The sequence below is a fragment of the Oncorhynchus gorbuscha genome, linkage group LG01 (assembly GCF_021184085.1).
Source record: "Oncorhynchus gorbuscha isolate QuinsamMale2020 ecotype Even-year linkage group LG01, OgorEven_v1.0, whole genome shotgun sequence".
Taxonomy (NCBI): domain Eukaryota; kingdom Metazoa; phylum Chordata; class Actinopteri; order Salmoniformes; family Salmonidae; genus Oncorhynchus; species Oncorhynchus gorbuscha.
The window spans coordinates 32,653,514-32,671,371 of NC_060173.1; the positions used below are offsets into that span (position 1 = coordinate 32,653,514).

A 17,858-nucleotide genomic window follows, 5' to 3' on the forward strand; every position below is an offset into this window, starting at 1 on the left:
TGGGCAAGTGTGACGTTGTTGATGAGAGTGGTGCGGGCGCTGGAGATGGGGGTGTGAGCAGGTGGGTCTGGGCAAGTGTGACGTTGTTGATGAGAGTGGTGCGGGCGCTGGAGATGGGGGTGTGAGCAGGTGGGTCTGGGCAAGTATGACGTTGCTGATGAGAGTGGTGCGGGCGCTGGAGATGGGGGTGTGAGCAGGTGGGTCTGGGCAGGTGTGACGTTGTTGATGAGAGTGGTGCGGGCGCTGGAGATGGAGGTGTGAGCAGGTGGGTCTGGGCAGGCGTGACGTTGTTGATGAGAGTGGTGCGGGCGCTGGAGATGGGGGTGTGAGCGGGTGGGTCTGGGCAGGTGTGACGTTGTTGATGAGAGTGGTGCGGGCGCTGGAGATGGGGGTGTGAGCGGGTGGGTCTGGGCAGGTGTGACGTTGTTGATGAGAGTGGTGCGGGCGCTGGAGATGGGGGTGTGAGCTGGTGGGTCTGGGCAGGTGTGACGTTGTTGATGAGAGTGGTGCGGGCGCTGGAGATGGGGGTGTGAGCAGGTGGGTCTGGGCAAGTGTGACGTTGTTGATGAGAGTGGTGCGGGCGCTGGAGATGGGGGTGTGAGCAGGTGGGTCTGGGCAAGTGTGACGTTGTTGATGAGAGTGGTGCGGGCGCTGGAGATGGGGGTGTGAGCAGGTGTGTTATGCAGGTGAGTGAGGACCCAAAAGCGACTTAACAGAAACTGAGTTTATTAAAGTCCAAACAGGGAAAACATAATCCTCAATCCTTTACAAGAGATGTCCAAACAGGGAAAACATAAATCCTCTAGTTGTTGAGGAGAATTGCAGGACAAGCGGCGACAGACTGCAGGTCCCTTCGGGTAGGCGCGGGCCGTAGCGGACAGAGACACCTGCTCACACGCAGCATCTGATGAAAAGGCAAAACACGACAGGACGGAACAAGGGCACAGCAATCAAGAATCCGACAAGGACAGAGGCAGAAACCGAGAGAGAAATAGAGACCTAATCAGAGGGCAAAATAGGGGACAGGTGTGAGAGAGTAAACAAGGTCGTTAGGAGAATGAGGAACAGCTGGGAGCAGGAACGGAACGATAGAGAGAGAGAAAGAAACCTAATACGACCAGCAGGGGGAAACGAAGAGAAGAGAAAGCACAGGGACAAGACATGACAATACAATACATGACAGTACCCCCCCACTCACCGAGCGCCTCCTGGCGCACTCGAGGAGGAAACCTGGCGGCAACGGAGGAAATCATCGATCAGCGAACGGTCCAGCACGTCCCGAGACGGAACACAACTCCTTTCCTCAGGACCGTACCCCTCCCAATCCACAAGGTACTGATGACCACGTCCCCGAGGACGCATGTCCATAATCTACCGGACCCTGTAGATAGGTGCGCCCTCGACAAGGACGGGGGGGGGGGAGACGAACGGGGACGCGAAGAAAAGGCTTGACACAGGAGACATGGAAGACTGGGTGGACGCGACGAAGATGTCGCGGAAGAAGAAGTCGCACTGCGACAGGATTAACAACCTGAGAAATACGGAACGGACCAATGAACCGCGGGGTCAATTTGCGAGAAGCTGTCATAAGGGGAAGGTTACGAGTGGAGAGCCATACTTTCTGACCGCGACAATACCTAGGACTCTTAGTCCTACGCTTATTAGCGGCTCTCACAGTCTGCGCCCTATAACGGCAAAGTGCAGACCTGACCCTCTTCCAGGTTCGCTCACAACGTTGAACAAAAGCCTGAGCAGAGGGAACGCTGGACTCGGCGAGCTGGGACGAGAACAGAGGGGGCTGGTACCCAAGGCTACTCTGAAAAGGAGATAGCCCGGTCGCAGACGAAGGAAGCGAGTTGTGAGCGTATTCTGCCCAGGGGAGCTGTTCTGCCCAAGACGCAGGGTTTCGAAAGGAAAGACTGCGTAAGATGCGACCAATAGTCTGATTGGCCCGTTCTGCTTGACCGTTAGACTGGGGATGAAAACCGGAAGAGAGACTGACGGAAGCCCCAATCAAACGACAAAACTCCCTCCAAAACTGAGACGTGAATTGCGGACCCCTGTCCGAAACGGCGTCTGACGGAAGGCCATGAATTCTGAACACATTCTCAATGATGATTTGTGCCGTCTCTTTAGCGGAAGGTAGCTTAGCGAGGGGAATAAAATGAGCCGCCTTAGAGAACCTATCGACAACCGTTAGAATAACAGTCTTCCCCGCTGACGAAGGCAGACCGGTAATAAAGTCTAAGGCGATGTGAGACCACGGTCGAGAGGGAATGGAAAGCGGTCTGAGACGACCGGCAGGTGGAGAGTTACCGGACTTAGTCTGCGCGCAATCCGAACAAGCAGCCACGAAACGGCGCGTGTCACGCTCCTGAGTAGGCCACCAAAAACGCTGGCGAATAGAAGCAAGCGTACCCCGAACGCCGGGGTGGCCAGCTAACTTGGCAGAGTGAGCCCACTGAAGAACGGCCAGACGAGTAGAAACGGGAACGAAAAGAAGGTTCCTAGGACAAGCGCGCGGCGATGGAGTGTGAGTGAGTGCTTGCTTTACCTGTCTCTCAATTACCCAGACAGTCAACCCGACAACACGCCCCTCAGGAAGAATCCCCTCGGGGTCGGTAGAGGCTACAGAAGAACTGAAGAGACGGGATAAAGCATCAGGCTTGGTGTTCTTAGTGCCCGGACGATAAAAAATAACGAACTCGAAACGAGCGAAAAACAACGCCCAACGAGCCTGACGCGCATTGAGTCGTTTGGCAGAACGGATGTACTCAAGGTTCTTATGGTCAGTCCAAACGACAAAAGGAACGGTCGCCCCCTCCAACCACTGTCGCCATTCGCCTAGGGCTAAGCGGATGGCGAGCAGTTCGCGGTTTCCCACATCATAGTTACGTTCCGACGGCGACAGGCGATGAGAAAAATACGCGCAAGGGTGGACCTTATCGTCAGAATGGGAGCGCTGGGACAGAATGGCTCCCACGCCCACCTCTGACGCGTCAACCTCGACAATGAATTGTTTAGTGAGGTCAGGTGTAACAAGGATAGGAGCGGATGTAAAATGCTTCTTGAGGAGATCAAAAGCTCCCTGGGCGGAAACGGACCACTTAAAGCACGTCTTGACAGAAGTAAGGGCTGTGAGAGGAGCTGCCACTTGACCGAAATTACGAATGAAACGCCGATAGAAATTCGCGAAACCGAGAAAGCGCTGCAGCTCGACACGTGACTTAGGGACGGGCCAATCGCTGAAAGCATGGACCTTAGCGGGATCCATCTGAATGCCTTCAGCGGAAATAACAGAACCGAGAAATGTGATGGAGGAGACATGAAAAGCGCACTTCTCAGCCTTCACATAAAGACAATTCTCTAAAAGGCGCTGGAGAACACGTCGAACGTGCTGAACATGAATCTGGAGTGACGGTGAAAAAATCAGGATATCGTCAAGGTAAACGAAAACAAAGATGTTCAGCATGTCTCTCAGAACATCATTCACTAATGCCTGAAAGACAGCTGGAGCATTAGCGAGACCGAACGGCAGAACCCGGTATTCAAAATGCCCTAACGGAGTGTTAAACGCCGTTTTCCACTCGTCCCCCTCCCTGATGCGCACGAGATGGTAAGCGTTACGAAGGTCCAACTTAGTAAAGAACCTGGCTCCCTGCAGAATCTCGAAGGCTGACGACATAAGGGGAAGCGGAAAACGATTCTTAACCGTTATGTCATTCAGCCCTCGATAATCCACGCAGGGGCGCAGGGTACCGTCCTTCTTCTTAACAAAAAAAAACCCCGCTCCGGCGGGAGAGGAAGAAGGGACTACGGTACCGGCGTCGAGAGCAACAGACAGATAATCTTCGAGAGCCTTGCGTTCGGGAGCCGACAGAGAGTATAGTCTACCCCGGGGGGGAGTGGTCCCCGGAAGGAGATCAATACTACAATCATACGACCGGTGAGGAGGAAGGGAGGTGGCCCTGGACCGACTGAAGACCGTGCGCAGATCATGATATTCCTCCGGCACCCCTGTCAAATCACCAGGCTCCTCCTGTGAAAAGGGGGCAGAAGAAACAGGAGGGATAGCAGACATTAAACATTTCACATGACAAGAAACGTTCCAGGAGAGGATAGAATTACTAGACCAATTAATAGAAGGATTATGACACACTAGCCAGGGATGACCCAAAACAACAGGTGTAAAAGGTGAACGAAAAATCAAAAAAGAAATGGTCTCACTATGATTACCAGAAACAGTGAGGGTTAAAGGTAGCGTTTCACATAATATACTGGGGAGAGGACTACCATCCAAGGCGAACATGGCCGTGGGCTCCCCTAACTGTCTGAGAGGAATGTCATGTTCCCGAGCCCAGGCTTCATCCATAAAACAGCCCTCAGCCCCAGAGTCTATCAAGGCACTGCAGGAAGCTGCCGAACCGGACAAGCGTAGATGGACCGACAAGGTAGTACAGGATCTTGACGGAGAGACCTGAGTAGTAGCGCTCACCAGTAGCCCTCCGCTTACTGATGAGCTCTGGCTTTTACTGGACATGACATGACAAAATGTCCAGCGGAACCACAATAGAGACAGAGGCGGTTGGTGATTCTCCGTTCCCTCTCCTTAGTCGAGATGCGAATACCCCCCAGGTGCATGGGCTCAACACCTGAGCCAGTGGGGGGAGATGGTAGTGATGCGGAGAGGGGGGACACTGTTAACGCGAGCTCTCTTCCACGAGCTCGGTGACGAAGATCTACCCGTCGTTCAATGCGGATGGCGAGTTCAATCAAAGAATCCACGCTGGAAGGAACCTCCCGGGAGAGAATCTCATCCTTAACCTCAGCGTGGAGACCCTCCAGAAAACGAGCGAGCAACGCCGGCTCGTTCCAGTCACTGGAGGCAGCAAGAGTGCGAAACTCTATAGAGTAATCCGTTATGGATCGATTACCTTGACATAGGGAAGCCAGGGCCCTGGAAGCTTCTTTCCCAAAAACTGAACGATCAAAAACCCGTATCATCTCCTCTTTAAAGTTCTGATACTCGTTAGTACACTCAGCCCTTGCCTCCCAGATTGCCGTGCCCCACTCACGAGCCCGTCCAGTAAGGAGAGATATGACGTAGGCGATACGAGCTCTACCCCTTGAGTATGTTTTGGGCTGGAGAGAGAACACAATATCACACTGGGTGAGAAACGAGCGGCATTCAGTGGGCTGCCCAGAGTAACACGGTGGGTTATTAATTCTGGGCTCCGGAGACTCGGAAGCCCAGGAAGTAGCTGGTGGATCGAGACGGAGATTGTGAAAATGTTTTGAGAGGTCGGAGACCTGAGCGGCCAGGGTCTCAACGGCATGCCGAGCAGCAGACAATTCCTGCTCGTGTCTGCCTAGCATCGCTCCCTGGATCTCGACGGCTGAGTAGCGAGGATCCGTAGTCGCTGGGTCCATTCTTGGTCGGATTCTTCTGTTATGCAGGTGAGTGAGGACCCAAAAGCGACTTAACAGAAACCGAGTTTATTAAAGTCCAAACAGGGAAAACATAATCCTCAATCCTTTACAGGAGATGTCCAAACAGGGAAAAGATAAATCCTCTAGTTGTTGAGGAGAATTGCAGGACAAGCGGCGACAGACTGCAGGTCCCTTCGGGTAGGCGCGGGCCGTAGCGGACAGAGACACCTGCTCACACGCAGCATCTGATGAAAAGGCAAAACACGACAGAACGGAACACAGCAAACAAGAATCCGACAAGGACAGAGGCAGAAACCGAGAGAGAAATAGAGACCTAATCAGAGGGCAAAATAGGGGACAGGTGTGAGAGAGTAAACAAGGTCGTTAGGAGAATGAGGAACAGCTGGGAGCAGGAACGGAACGATAGAGAGAGAGAGGGATAGAGAGAGAGAAAGAAACCTAATACGACCAGCAGGGGGAAACGAAGAGAAGAGAAAGCACAGGGACAAGACATGACAATACAATACATGACAAGGTGGGTCTGGGCAAGTGTGACGTCGTTGATGAGAGTGGTGCGGGCGCTGGAGATGGGGGTGTGAGCAGGTTGGTCTGGGCAAGTGTGAAGTCGTTGATGAGAGTGGTGCGGGCGCTGGAGATGGGGGTGTGAGCAGGTGGGTCTGGGCAAGTGTGACGTCGTTGATGAGAGTGGTGCGGGCGCTGGAGATGGGGGTGTGAGCAGGTGGGTCTGGGCAAGTGTGACGTCGTTGATGAGAGTGGTGCGGGCGCTGGAGATTGGGGTGTGAGCAGGTTGGTCTGGGCAAGTGTGACGTCGTTGATGAGAGTGGTGCGGGCGCTGGAGATGGGGGTGTGAGCAGGTGGGTCAGGGCAGGTGTGACGTTGTTGATGAGAGTGGTGCGGGCGCTGGAGATGGGGGTGTGAGCAGGTGGGTCTGGGCAGGTGTGACGTTGTTGATGAGAGTGGTGCGGGCGCTGGAGATGGGGGTGTGAGCAGGTGGGTCTGGGCAGGTGTGACGTTGTTGATGAGAGTGGTGCGGGCGCTGGAGATGGGGGTGTGAGCAGGTGGGTCTGGGCAGGTGTGACGTTGATGAGAGTGGTGCGGGCGCTGGAGATGGGGGTGTGAGCAGGTGGGTCTGGGCAGGTGTGACATTGACGTTTGTATGTGTATGTTCTGTATTGTTAAAGAAAATGAAATAACATTGTTCAAAAAAATGAAATACATGTCTAAGTATTCAGTGTATCCATTTTGGAAAATTAAAAAAGTTTTAAGTTTTAAAAAGCGCTTACTTTAAGAGAACTTGTATCAACATAAGCAAATAGGAAATTCCCCATGTCAGGATTTGGCCAGGGTTGTTACGGTTTTTGGTCACTAGATGCCCCCATTGTGCCTTTTGACCTTTTGTTTTCCCTTGATCCCCATTATTATTTGCACCTGTGCCTCGTTTCCCCTGATTGTATTTAAACCCTTTGTTTTCCTCAGTCCTTTGCTCTGTGTTAGTATGTTAGCACCCAGCCCTAGTTCTCGTTGAACTCTTGTTGATCCCGGTGGACTCTCTTGTGGAATTCTGTTTTTTGTTCTTGTTTGTTTGTTTTTGAGTATTTTTTGAGGCTTTTTGTGCTATACCTTCCACCTTGTGGATTTACCTTTTTGTCTTGGAGGATTACCTTTGTTCTTGTGGAATTCCTTTTGAGGATGTGGAGTTACATGTTTTCCTGAAGAACTTCACTTTTTACTTCATTAAATACACCGTCTCAAGTACTGCTGTGTCTGCCTCATCTTCTGGGTTCTGCCAACTATTTGTGGCTCAGTTGGTTAAGTGACTGTTTCTCACTCCGGAGCCCCGGGTTCGTAACCGGGTCCTGACACCCCATGTCACAGAGATTCAATAGGGACTACACTATCATTTCTGCTGTTAATTAAGAGAGAATTCCTCTCACGTAATTGTTATTTGTGAAATAAGTTAAGCAATGACTTCACTGTGTTTTTGATGAACCCCCAGACTGAAATGTTAAAGGTAGGCATATGATATGTAGAATTCGCTCCGACATTACCTGGTTGCTCAAATTCTAAAATGTTCACCTAATTTCAGTTTAAAAGTGTAGAGAATCATTGTACAATCTAAACTGATGGAGAAATATTTTCAATTACCCAAAATGTCTTATTTTCAGCTGTTTGAAGCTGGTGTACAAAAGAGCAAAAATAAGTAAAAGCTCAATTTAAGGACCGGGAGAAGCATAGAAATAGCACATGTAGAACGGATCTACACCTGCTTTCAATGAGAATGAAAGATGTATCAATCACACTTCTATGTGAATTTGGTTGTGTCACCACAAAGCTACATACTGGACCTCTTCAGTATGTAGTATATAGTTATTCAGAAGTTAAACATGTTTCAGGCCTAAAAGTTCATGGTTCATTTTTCATTTGTTTCCTCATTGGGGGCAGCAGGTAGCCTAGAGGTTAGAGTGTTGGGCCAGTAACAAATGGTTGCTAGATCAAATCCCAGAGGTGACAAGGTAAAAACCTTCCATTCTGCCCCTGAACAAGGCACTGTTTCTAGGCTGTCATTGTAAGTAAAAATGTGTTCTTAACTGAGTTGCCTAGTTAAATAAAACAATTGGAAAGACATTCATACCTATTGATGACTGCAGGTGCTGCTGGAGCCAGCATTGTAAGAGCATGGTTAATAACTCAACTATTTTGTCTAAAGTAATTTGTCATGGTCATTTTTTTCCCTAATACATATATCTATATAGTATCCAATCCTACAGTACACATTCATTGAGGACCGCTATGTCACGAAAATAACCCATGTTGCCTACGATTGTGGTGAGACCGTATATGTTGAAGTCGTGGGATCAGATGGAGCCAAGGTCGGTCATGTGATTCACTATTGAGACATATGAACGTTTGCTACGATAAAGGGATGGTTACAGTTGCTCTCTTCACGTTGAATGTTCATCAAAAATGCATTGACCATAATCACACTGTACTGGTCAGAGGTTTATTTTGTTTTTACATTTGATCTTGTCCTGGTGGTAAATGGAACAATCTGGAAACCTGATGAATAACTAAATCAATACAATCTAATTAAAGTAATTTCAACATATTATTATCTACATCAAACCTGATACATAAATGCCCAGCCACTGACCGTTGAGCTGTTGTCTGTCGTCTCTCTCAGTGCGTGTGTAGCTCTGGTTGTTCAGTCGACACAGAGCTGCGTCATTCTCCCAGTAGTCTGTGTACAGGCCGATATACAGCTCTCCTCCTAACAAACACGCAGAGTATATGAACCAGATGTTTCACAGGAGAAAAGTTTTACACTTCTGATTTTTCACACAGACATACAATGAATTACAAAATTACAATCAATTGCAAATGTGGGTGATTTTGAGAAAACTATGTTTAGTTATTTATCACAATCAATATTTTATTTCCACATGGTGGCAGCATTGTGCTAAAACTAAACCTGCCTCTGAGCACTGTGCAATACTCAGTAACAGCAATTCTACTAGACTAGAGTACGAGTCTTGAAAAGGGTTTGGGTGAACGTGCCTGACTGAGACAGAGAGACAACTGGGACAAGAACATACTGTGTCATGAAACACAAAAGAAGGTGGAAAGTGAAAGAACAGAAGTGAAAATGCGTTGTAATATGTGATAGGTATTCTTACTGTCCAGGGTGGATGTAACGGGGCTGTTGTGGTCATAGGGACATCTCCCTCTGCCTCTCTCTATACTCTGCTCCTCCAGCTCAAACTGCCTGACCTGGGGACCGAAAAGTAGCAGTGAGAACACACGCGCATGCTGACACATGCACACACAGCGGAGTCACTGAGCTTGAACTTAGCCATAGCGTGCCTGGTGCCAGAGGAAGATTTTTTGTTTTTCCTGATGGTGCTGTTGTCACAGGTCCTCTCAGACTGACAGTGGATTATATAAACTAAATTAACTCACAGCCCAAACAAACACAGTCCCTTTCTCTCAGAGGACACACAAGCTACCTTTAAGTACCATATCTCTCTCTCTCTCTCTCTCTCTCTCTCTCTCTCTCTCTCTCTCTCTCTCTCTCTCTCTCTCTCTCTCTCTCTCTCTCTCTCACACACAGTCTTGCTTCTCTCTCTCACACTCTCTCTCTCACACACACTCTTCCTTCTCTCTCTCTCTCCATTTCTCAGGAGACACATAAACTAACTGCCAGTAGGCTACCATTGTCACACCCTGACCTTAGAGATCCTTTTTATTCTCTATTTTGGTTAGGTCAGGATGTGACTAGGCTGGGTAGTCTAGTTTTTTCAACTCTATGTTGGCCTGGTATGGCTCCCAATCAGAGGCAGCGGTCTATCGTTGTCTCTGATTGGGGATCATATTTAGGCAGCCTTTTTTTCCCACTGGGTTTTTGTGGGATCTTGTTTTTCTGTAGTGCCTGTGAACACTGCATTTACTTCACGTTTTGTTCTGTATTGTTTTTGGTGAGTTTCATTTATTAAAACGTGTGAAACTCTACGCACGCTGTGCCTTGGTCCATTTAGTCCAACAACGATCGTGACAACCATAGATTAATAAAAGGTCAATGTTTTACCTACAGATTCCATATTACTGTATCTCATATTACTGTATTGACTGTATTTTTATTATTTGAAAACAAATGCATTATTTGTGCAGTTCTTTATTAACATTTATTTGTTACATGTTTATTAAAACCTAGCTTTACTACTCATTTTTCTGAAATTGAGACTGATATATAGTATTGAATAAATACATTGAACAATCTCTTTCATAATTTCGATAAACAATAAAAGCTCATTTACCAACATTTCTTAAAATGGATATATATCGTTTTTGAAAAAATCTCGTAATTTATGTCACTCCTTGTGTATCTCTGTGTTTCACTGTCAGGTGAATAAACAAACTCCCCTTCTCTCTCTCTCAGGAGACACAAATTGACCAGTGGATGTGTTGCGGTATTTACGGATCATTTAAGAAAGACTGCATGTGTCCCAAAGAACATATGACGAGACTGAGCCAAACCAGCAGCATGTCCTTCTGAATGTGTTCATACATTTATTAGGTTCACAAAAAATGGTTTGTTCCTGCAGACAGGAAGTCACGTGGCCGTGGCTTGCTATATAAAGCAGGGAGACAGGCATCCAGTTACTGTTCGCTCGAATGTTAGAATGGGCAAAACAAGTGACCTAAGCAAAACACATCCAGTCATTGGCAGTCATGTGGGCAAAAACAGCTTGTTGATGAGATGTCAAAGGAGAATGGCAAAAAGTACAACAATGGTGTGCAGAACGGCATCTTGGAACTCACAACTCCTTGTCACGGATGGGCTATTTCAGCAGACGACCACTCCACACCGGGTATCCATAGCCGCAGGAACTAGGGGTGCTCAGGGTGCTGCAGCACCCCCTGAAAAATCATAATTATATATTGTGATTTTCTTCACTCCAATTCGCATACCTCTTGTAACGGATCTCGTCCTCCTCTTCTGAGGAGGAGTAGCGAGAAGGATCGGAGGACCAATGCGCAGCGTGGTAAGTGTCCATAATGTTTAATCAAACACAACAGAACACTGGAACAAAACAATAAACGTGAATAAACGAAACAGTCCTGTGTGGTAACAAACACTGACACAGAAGACAAAACACCCAAAACTTAAAAGTGAAACCAGGCTACCTAAGTTTGATTCTCAATCAGGGACAACAATTGACAGCTGCCTCTGATTGAGAACCATACTCGAGGCCAAACTGAGGCCAAACACAGAAATCCCAAATGATAGAAAAACGAACATAGAAAACCCACCCAACTCACGCCCTGACCATACTAAAACAAAGACATAACAAAGGAACTAAGGTCAGAACGTGACAGTACCCCCACCCCCCCAAAGGTGCAGACTCCGGCTGCAAAACCTAAACCTATAGGGGAGGGTGTGGGTCGGTGTCTATGTTCGTTTTTCTATAATTTGGGATTTCTGTGTTCGGCCTAGTATGGTTCTCAATCAGAGGAAGCTGTCAATCGTTGTCCCTGATTGAGAATCATACTTAGGTAGCCTGGTTTCACTTTTGAGTTGTGGGTGTTTTGTCTTCCGTGTCAGTGTTTGTTACCACACAGGACTGTTTCGTTTATTCACGTTTATTGTTTTGTTCCGGTGTTGTTTTGTGTTTGATTAAACATTAAACAAACATCTGCCACATCTGCCATACTTAAACAAGTATTGTTCGCTTAGTCTCTTCCTATACTCCTTGTTCACCCACAACTGTATGACCACGTACGACTCCAAGACCATCAAGTTTGCAGACGACACGACGGTGGTAGGCCTGATCAATGACGACGATGAGACAGCCTGCAAGGAGGAGGTCAGAGATTTTGCAGTGTGATGCCAGGACATCAACTTCTACTTCAACTTCAGCAAAACAAAAGAGCTGATCGTGAACTACAGGAAATGAAGAGCGGAGCACGCCTCCATCCACATCAACGGAGCTGTAGTGGAGCAGGTCAAGAGCTTCAAGTTCTTTGGTTTCCACATCACTAAGGAATTATCATGGTCTACACACATCAACACAGTCATGAAGAGGGCATGACAACGCCTCTACCCCCTCAGAATGCTGAAAAGGGCCCTCGGATCCTCAAAAAGTTCTACAGCTGCACCATTGAGAGCATCTTGACTGGCTGCATCATCGCTTGGAATGGCAACTGCTTGGCATCTGACCCCAAGGCGCTACAGAGGGTAGTGAGTACAGGCCAGCACATCACTGGGCCCAGCTTCCTGCCATCCAGGACCTTCCTGCCATCCAGGACCTCTGTTGAAGACTCCAACCACCCAAGTCATTGACTGTTCCCTCTGCTACTGTACGACAAGCGGTACTGATGCACCAAGTCTGGAACCAATAGGACACTGAACAGCTTCTACCCCCCCTTCTACCCCAAGCCATGTTTCATGAGCTGAAATGAAAGATCCCAGACATTTTCCATAAGTACAAAAAGCTTATTTCCCTCAAATGTTGTGTACAAATTTGTTTACATCCCTGTTAGTGAGCATTTTTTCTTTGCCAAGATAATCCATCCACCTGACAGTTGTGGCATATCAAGACATGTATTAAACAGCATGATCATTACACAGATGCACCTTGTGCTGGGTACAATAAAAGGCACTCTAAAATGTGCAGTTTTGTGACACAACACAATGCCACAGATGTCTGAAGTTTTCTCTGCCACAAGCCGTCTACAACAGAGTTTTAGAGAATTTGGCAGTACATTCAACCTTCCTCACAACCGCAGACCAATTGTATGGCGTTGTGTGGGCGAGCGGTTTGATGATGTCTACATTGTGAACTGAGTGCCCCGTGGTGGCGGTGGGGTTATGGTATGGGCAGGCATAAGCTATGGACAATGAACACAATTGCATTTTATCGATGGCAATTTGAATGCACAGAGATATTGAGATGAGATCCTGAGGCCCATTGTGAGGCCCATTGTTTTAATGTGTCTGTGACCAACAGATGCATTTCTGTATTCCCAGTCATGTGAAATCCATAGATTAGGGCCTAATAAAATGATTTAAATTGAGTAATTTGCTTATATGAACTGTTACTCAGTAAAATCTTTGAAATTGTTGCATGTTGCATTTATATTTTTGTTAACCAATAGAGTTAACCAATAGAGTTAACCAATAGAGTTAACCAATAGAGTTAACCAATAGAGTTCACCAATAGAGTTAACCAATAGAGTTAACCAATAGAGTTAACCAATAGAGTTCACCAATAGAGTTAACCAATAGAGTTCACCAATAGAGTTAACCAATAGAGTTCACCAATAGAGTTCACCAATAGAGTTCACCAATAGAGTTAACCAATAGAGTTAACCAATAGAGTTAACCAATAGAGTTAACCAATAGAGTTCACCAATAGAGTTAACCAATAGAGTTCACCAATAGAGTTCACCAATAGAGTTAACCAATAGAGTTAACCAATAGAGTTAACCAATAGAGTTCACCAATAGAGTTCACCAATAGAGTTCACCAATAGAGTTAACCAATAGAGTTAACCAATAGAGTTCACCAATAGAGTTAACCAATAGAGTTAACCAATAGAGTTAACCAATAGAGTTAACCAATAGAGTTAACCAATAGAGTTCACCAATAGAGTTAACCAATAGAGTTAACCAATAGAGTTAACCAATAGAGTTAACCAATAGAGTTCACCAATAGAGTTAACCAATAGAGTTAACCAATAGAGTTAACCAATAGCTACCCGGACTATCTGCATTGACCCTTTTTGCACTCATCATATACACTGATGTTACTTTTTATTATTATTCCTGTTGCCTAGGCACTTTATCCCTACGTATATGTACATATCTACCCCAATTCCCACGTATCCCTGCACATCGACATGGTACTGCTGCCCCGTGTATGTCGCCAAGTTATCATTACTCATTTTGTATTGTTCTTTGTATTATTATTTTCCTGTTGTTCTATTTGTTCCTTCTCTCTGCATTGTTGGGAACGGCCTGTAAGTAAGCCTTTCACTGTTAGTCTACACCTGTTGTTTACGAAGCATGTAACAAATACAATTTGATTTTAATGTTTTCTTGGCACACGTTAGGTCCCTTCATACCAATTGAGCAAATTTTCCATGCCCTGAAGAATTCAGGCTGTTCTGTAGGCAATGGGGGTGCCACCCAGTACTAGATGTGTGTACCTAATAAACTGACCATTGAGTGTACATCAGCCCCAATGGTAACTCCAAATCAACAAACAACCCTCCCAACCCTGCTAACCTGTCCTGTGTGTCCCACCCTGATTTTGGCACAGTGAGGATTAAATGCTCCGGTTCCACAGGCCAGCAGGTGGGTGGTGTTATACCGATGCAGCACCTTGATGTAGTTAGCACACTCTGGCTGTAGGGAGAGAGAGAGGGCAGAGGGATGGAGGAAGGTAGAGGGGAGCAGGGTGGGAGGGAGGGCAAAGGGATGGAGGAAGGTAGAGGGGAGCAGGGAGGGAGGGAGGGCAGAGGGATGGAGGAAGGTAGAGGGGAGCAGGGAGGGAGGGAGGGCAAAGGGATGGAGGAAGGTAGAGGGGAGCAGGGAGGGAGGGAGGGCAGAGGGATGGAGGAAGGTAGAGGGGAGCAGGGAGGGATGGAGGGAGGGAGGGCAGAGGGATGGAGGAAGGTAGAGGGGAGCAGGGAGGGAGGGAGGGAGGGCAGAGGGATGGAGGAAGGTAGAGGGGAGCAGGGAGGGAGGGAGGGCAGAGGGATGGAGGAAGGTAGAGGGGTGCAGGGAGGGAGGGAGGGGGCAAAGGGATTGAGGAAGGTAGAGGGGAGCAGGGAGGGAGGGAGGGCAAAGGGATGGAGGAAGGTAGAGGGGAGCAGGGAGGGAGGGAGGGCAAGGGATGGAGGAATGGAGGGAGAGGATGGAGAAGGTAGGGAGCAGGGAGGGAGGGAGGGCAGAGGGATGGAGGAAGGTAGAGGGGAGCAGGGAGGGAGGGAGGGCAGAGGGATGGAGGAAGGTAGAGGGGAGCAGGGAGGGGGAGGGAGGGAGGGCAGAGGGATGGAGGAAGGTAGAGGGGAGCAGGGAGGGAGGGAGGGAGGGCAGAGGGATGGAGGAAGGTAGAGGGGAGCAGGGAGGGAGGGGGAGGGCAGAGGGATGGAGGAAGGTAGGGGAGCAGGGAGGGAGGGAGGGCAGAGGGATGGAGGAAGGTAGAGGGGAGCAGGGAGGGAGGGAGGGCAGAGGGATGGAGGAAGGTAGAGAGGGGAGCAGGGATGGGGAGGGAGGGCAGAGGGATGGAGGAAGGGCAGAGGGGGAGCAGGGAGGGAGGGAGGGCAGAGGGATGGAGGAAGGTAGAGGGGAGCAGGGAGGGAGGGAGGGAGGGAGGGCAGAGGGATGGAGGAAGGTAGAGGGGAGTAGGGAGGGAGGGAGGGCAGAGGGATGGAGGAAGGTAGAGGGGAGCAGGGAGGGAGGGAGGGCAGAGGGATGGAGGAAGGTAGAGGGGAGCAGGGAGGGAGGGCAGAGGGATGGAGGAAGGTAGAGGGGAGCAGGGAGGGAGGGAGGGCAGAGGGATGGAGGAAGGTAGAAGGGAGCAGGGAGGGAGGGAGGGCAGAGGGATGGAGGAAGGTAGAGGGGAGCAGGGAGGGAGGGAGGGCAGAGGGATGGAGGAAGGTAGAGGGGAGCAGGGAGGGAGGGAGGGCAGAGGGATGGAGGAAGGTAGAGGGGAGCAGGGAGGGAGGGAGGGCAGAGGGATGGAGGAAGGTAGAGGGGAGCAGGGAGGGAGGGAGGGAGGGCAGAGGGATGGAGGAAGGTAGAGGGGAGCAGGGAGGGAGGGAGGGCAGAGGGATGGAGGAAGGTAGAGGGGAGCAGGGAGGGAGGGAGGGCAGAGGGATGGAGGAAGGTAGAGGGGAGCAGGGAGGGAGGGAGGGCAGAGGGATGGAGGAAGGTAGAGGGGAGCAGGGAGGGAGGGAGGGAGGGAGGGAGGGCAGAGGGATGGAGGAAGGTAGAGGGGAGCAGGGAGGGAGGGAGGGAGGGCAGAGGGATGGAGGAAGTTAGAGAGGAGCAGGGAGGGAGGGAGGGCAGAGGGATGGAGGAAGGTAGAGGGGAGCAGGGAGGGAGGGAGGGAGGGCAGAGGGATGGAGGAAGGTAGAGGGGAGCAGGGAGGGAGGGAGGGCAGAGGGATGGAGGAAGGTAGAGGGGAGCAGGGAGGGATGGAGGGAGGGAGGGCAGAGGGATGGAGGAAGGTAGAGGGGAGCAGGGTGGGAGGGAGGGCAAAGGGATGGAGGAAGGTAGAGGGGAGCAGGGAGGGAGGGAGGGCAGAGGGATGGAGGAAGGTAGAGGGGAGCAGGGAGGGAGGGAGGGCAAAGGGATGGAGGAAGGTAGAGGGGAGCAGGGAGGGAGGGAGGGCAGAGGGATGGAGGAAGGTAGAGGGGAGCAGGGAGGGATGGAGGGAGGGAGGGCAGAGGGATGGAGGAAGGTAGAGGGGAGCAGGGAGGGAGGGAGGGAGGGCAGAGGGATGGAGGAAGGTAGAGGGGAGCAGGGAGGGAGGGAGGGCAGAGGGATGGAGGAAGGTAGAGGGGTGCAGGGAGGGAGGGAGGGCAAAGGGATTGAGGAAGGTAGAGGGGAGCAGGGAGGGAGGGAGGGCAAAGGGATGGAGGAAGGTAGAGGGGAGCAGGGAGGGAGGGAGGGCAAAGGGATGGAGGAAGGTAGAGGGGAGCAGGGAGGGAGGGAGGGCAGAGGGATGGAGGAAGGTAGAGGGGAGCAGGGAGGGAGGGAGGGCAGAGGGATGGAGGAAGGTAGAGGGGAGCAGGGAGGGAGGGAGGGAGGGCAGAGGGATGGAGGAAGGTAGAGGGGAGCAGGGAGGGAGGGAGGGCAGAGGGATGGAGGAAGGTAGAGGGGAGCAGGGAGGGAGGGAGGGAGGGAGGGCAGAGGGATGGAGGAAGGTAGAGGGGAGTAGGGAGGGAGGGAGGGAGGGCAGAGGAATGGATGAAGGTAGAGGGGAGCAGGGAGGGAGGGAGGGCAGAGGGATGGAGGAAGGTAGAGGGGAGCAGGGAGGGAGGGAGGGCAGAGGGATGGAGGAAGGTAGAGGGGAGCAGGGAGGGAGGGAGGGCAGAGGGATGGAGGAAGGTAGAGGGGAGCAGGGAGGGAGGGAGGGCAGAGGGATGGAGGAAGGTAGAGGGGAGCAGGGAGGGAGGGAGGGCAGAGGGATGGAGGAAGGTAGAGGGGAGCAGGGAGGGAGGGAGGGAGGGAGGGCAGAGGGATGGAGGAAGGTAGAGGGGAGTAGGGAGGGAGGGAGGGCAGAGGGATGGAGGAAGGTAGAGGGGAGCAGGGAGGGAGGGAGGGCAGAGGGATGGAGGAAGGTAGAGGGGAGCAGGGAGGGAGGGCAGAGGGATGGAGGAAGGTAGAGGGGAGCAGGGAGGGAGGGAGGGCAGAGGGATGGAGGAAGGTAGAAGGGAGCAGGGAGGGAGGGAGGGCAGAGGGATGGAGGAAGGTAGAGGGGAGCAGGGAGGGAGGGAGGGCAGAGGGATGGAGGAAGGTAGAGGGGAGCAGGGAGGGAGGGAGGGCAGAGGGATGGAGGAAGGTAGAGGGGAGCAGGGAGGGAGGGAGGGCAGAGGGATGGAGGAAGGTAGAGGGGAGCAGGGAGGGAGGGAGGGAGGGCAGAGGGATGGAGGAAGGTAGAGGGGAGCAGGGAGGGAGGGAGGGCAGAGGGATGGAGGAAGGTAGAGGGGAGCAGGGAGGGAGGGAGGGCAGAGGGATGGAGGAAGGTAGAGGGGAGCAGGGAGGGAGGGAGGGCAGAGGGATGGAGGAAGGTAGGGGAGCAGGGAGGGAGGGAGGGAGGGAGGGAGGGAGGGCAGAGGGATGGAGGAAGGTAGAGGGGAGCAGGGAGGGAGGGAGGGAGGGCAGAGGGATGGAGGAAG

At 50.8% G+C, this 17,858-nt stretch overlaps 1 protein-coding gene across 1 annotated transcript in view; it reads right to left on the reverse strand.

The window, feature by feature from the left end:
- LOC124036204 (semaphorin-3E-like) overlaps positions 1–17,858 on the reverse strand; it is a 77,378-nt gene that overhangs the window by 29,274 nt on the left and 30,246 nt on the right. Inside the window, exons 4-6 of the mRNA XM_046350469.1 lie at positions 14,236–14,355; positions 9,126–9,219; positions 8,603–8,719 (exon numbers count right to left, since the gene is read on the reverse strand). Coding sequence (XP_046206425.1) covers positions 8,603–8,719; positions 9,126–9,219; positions 14,236–14,355 — 331 coding nt within the window. The remainder of the gene's footprint in view (positions 1–8,602; positions 8,720–9,125; positions 9,220–14,235; positions 14,356–17,858) is intronic.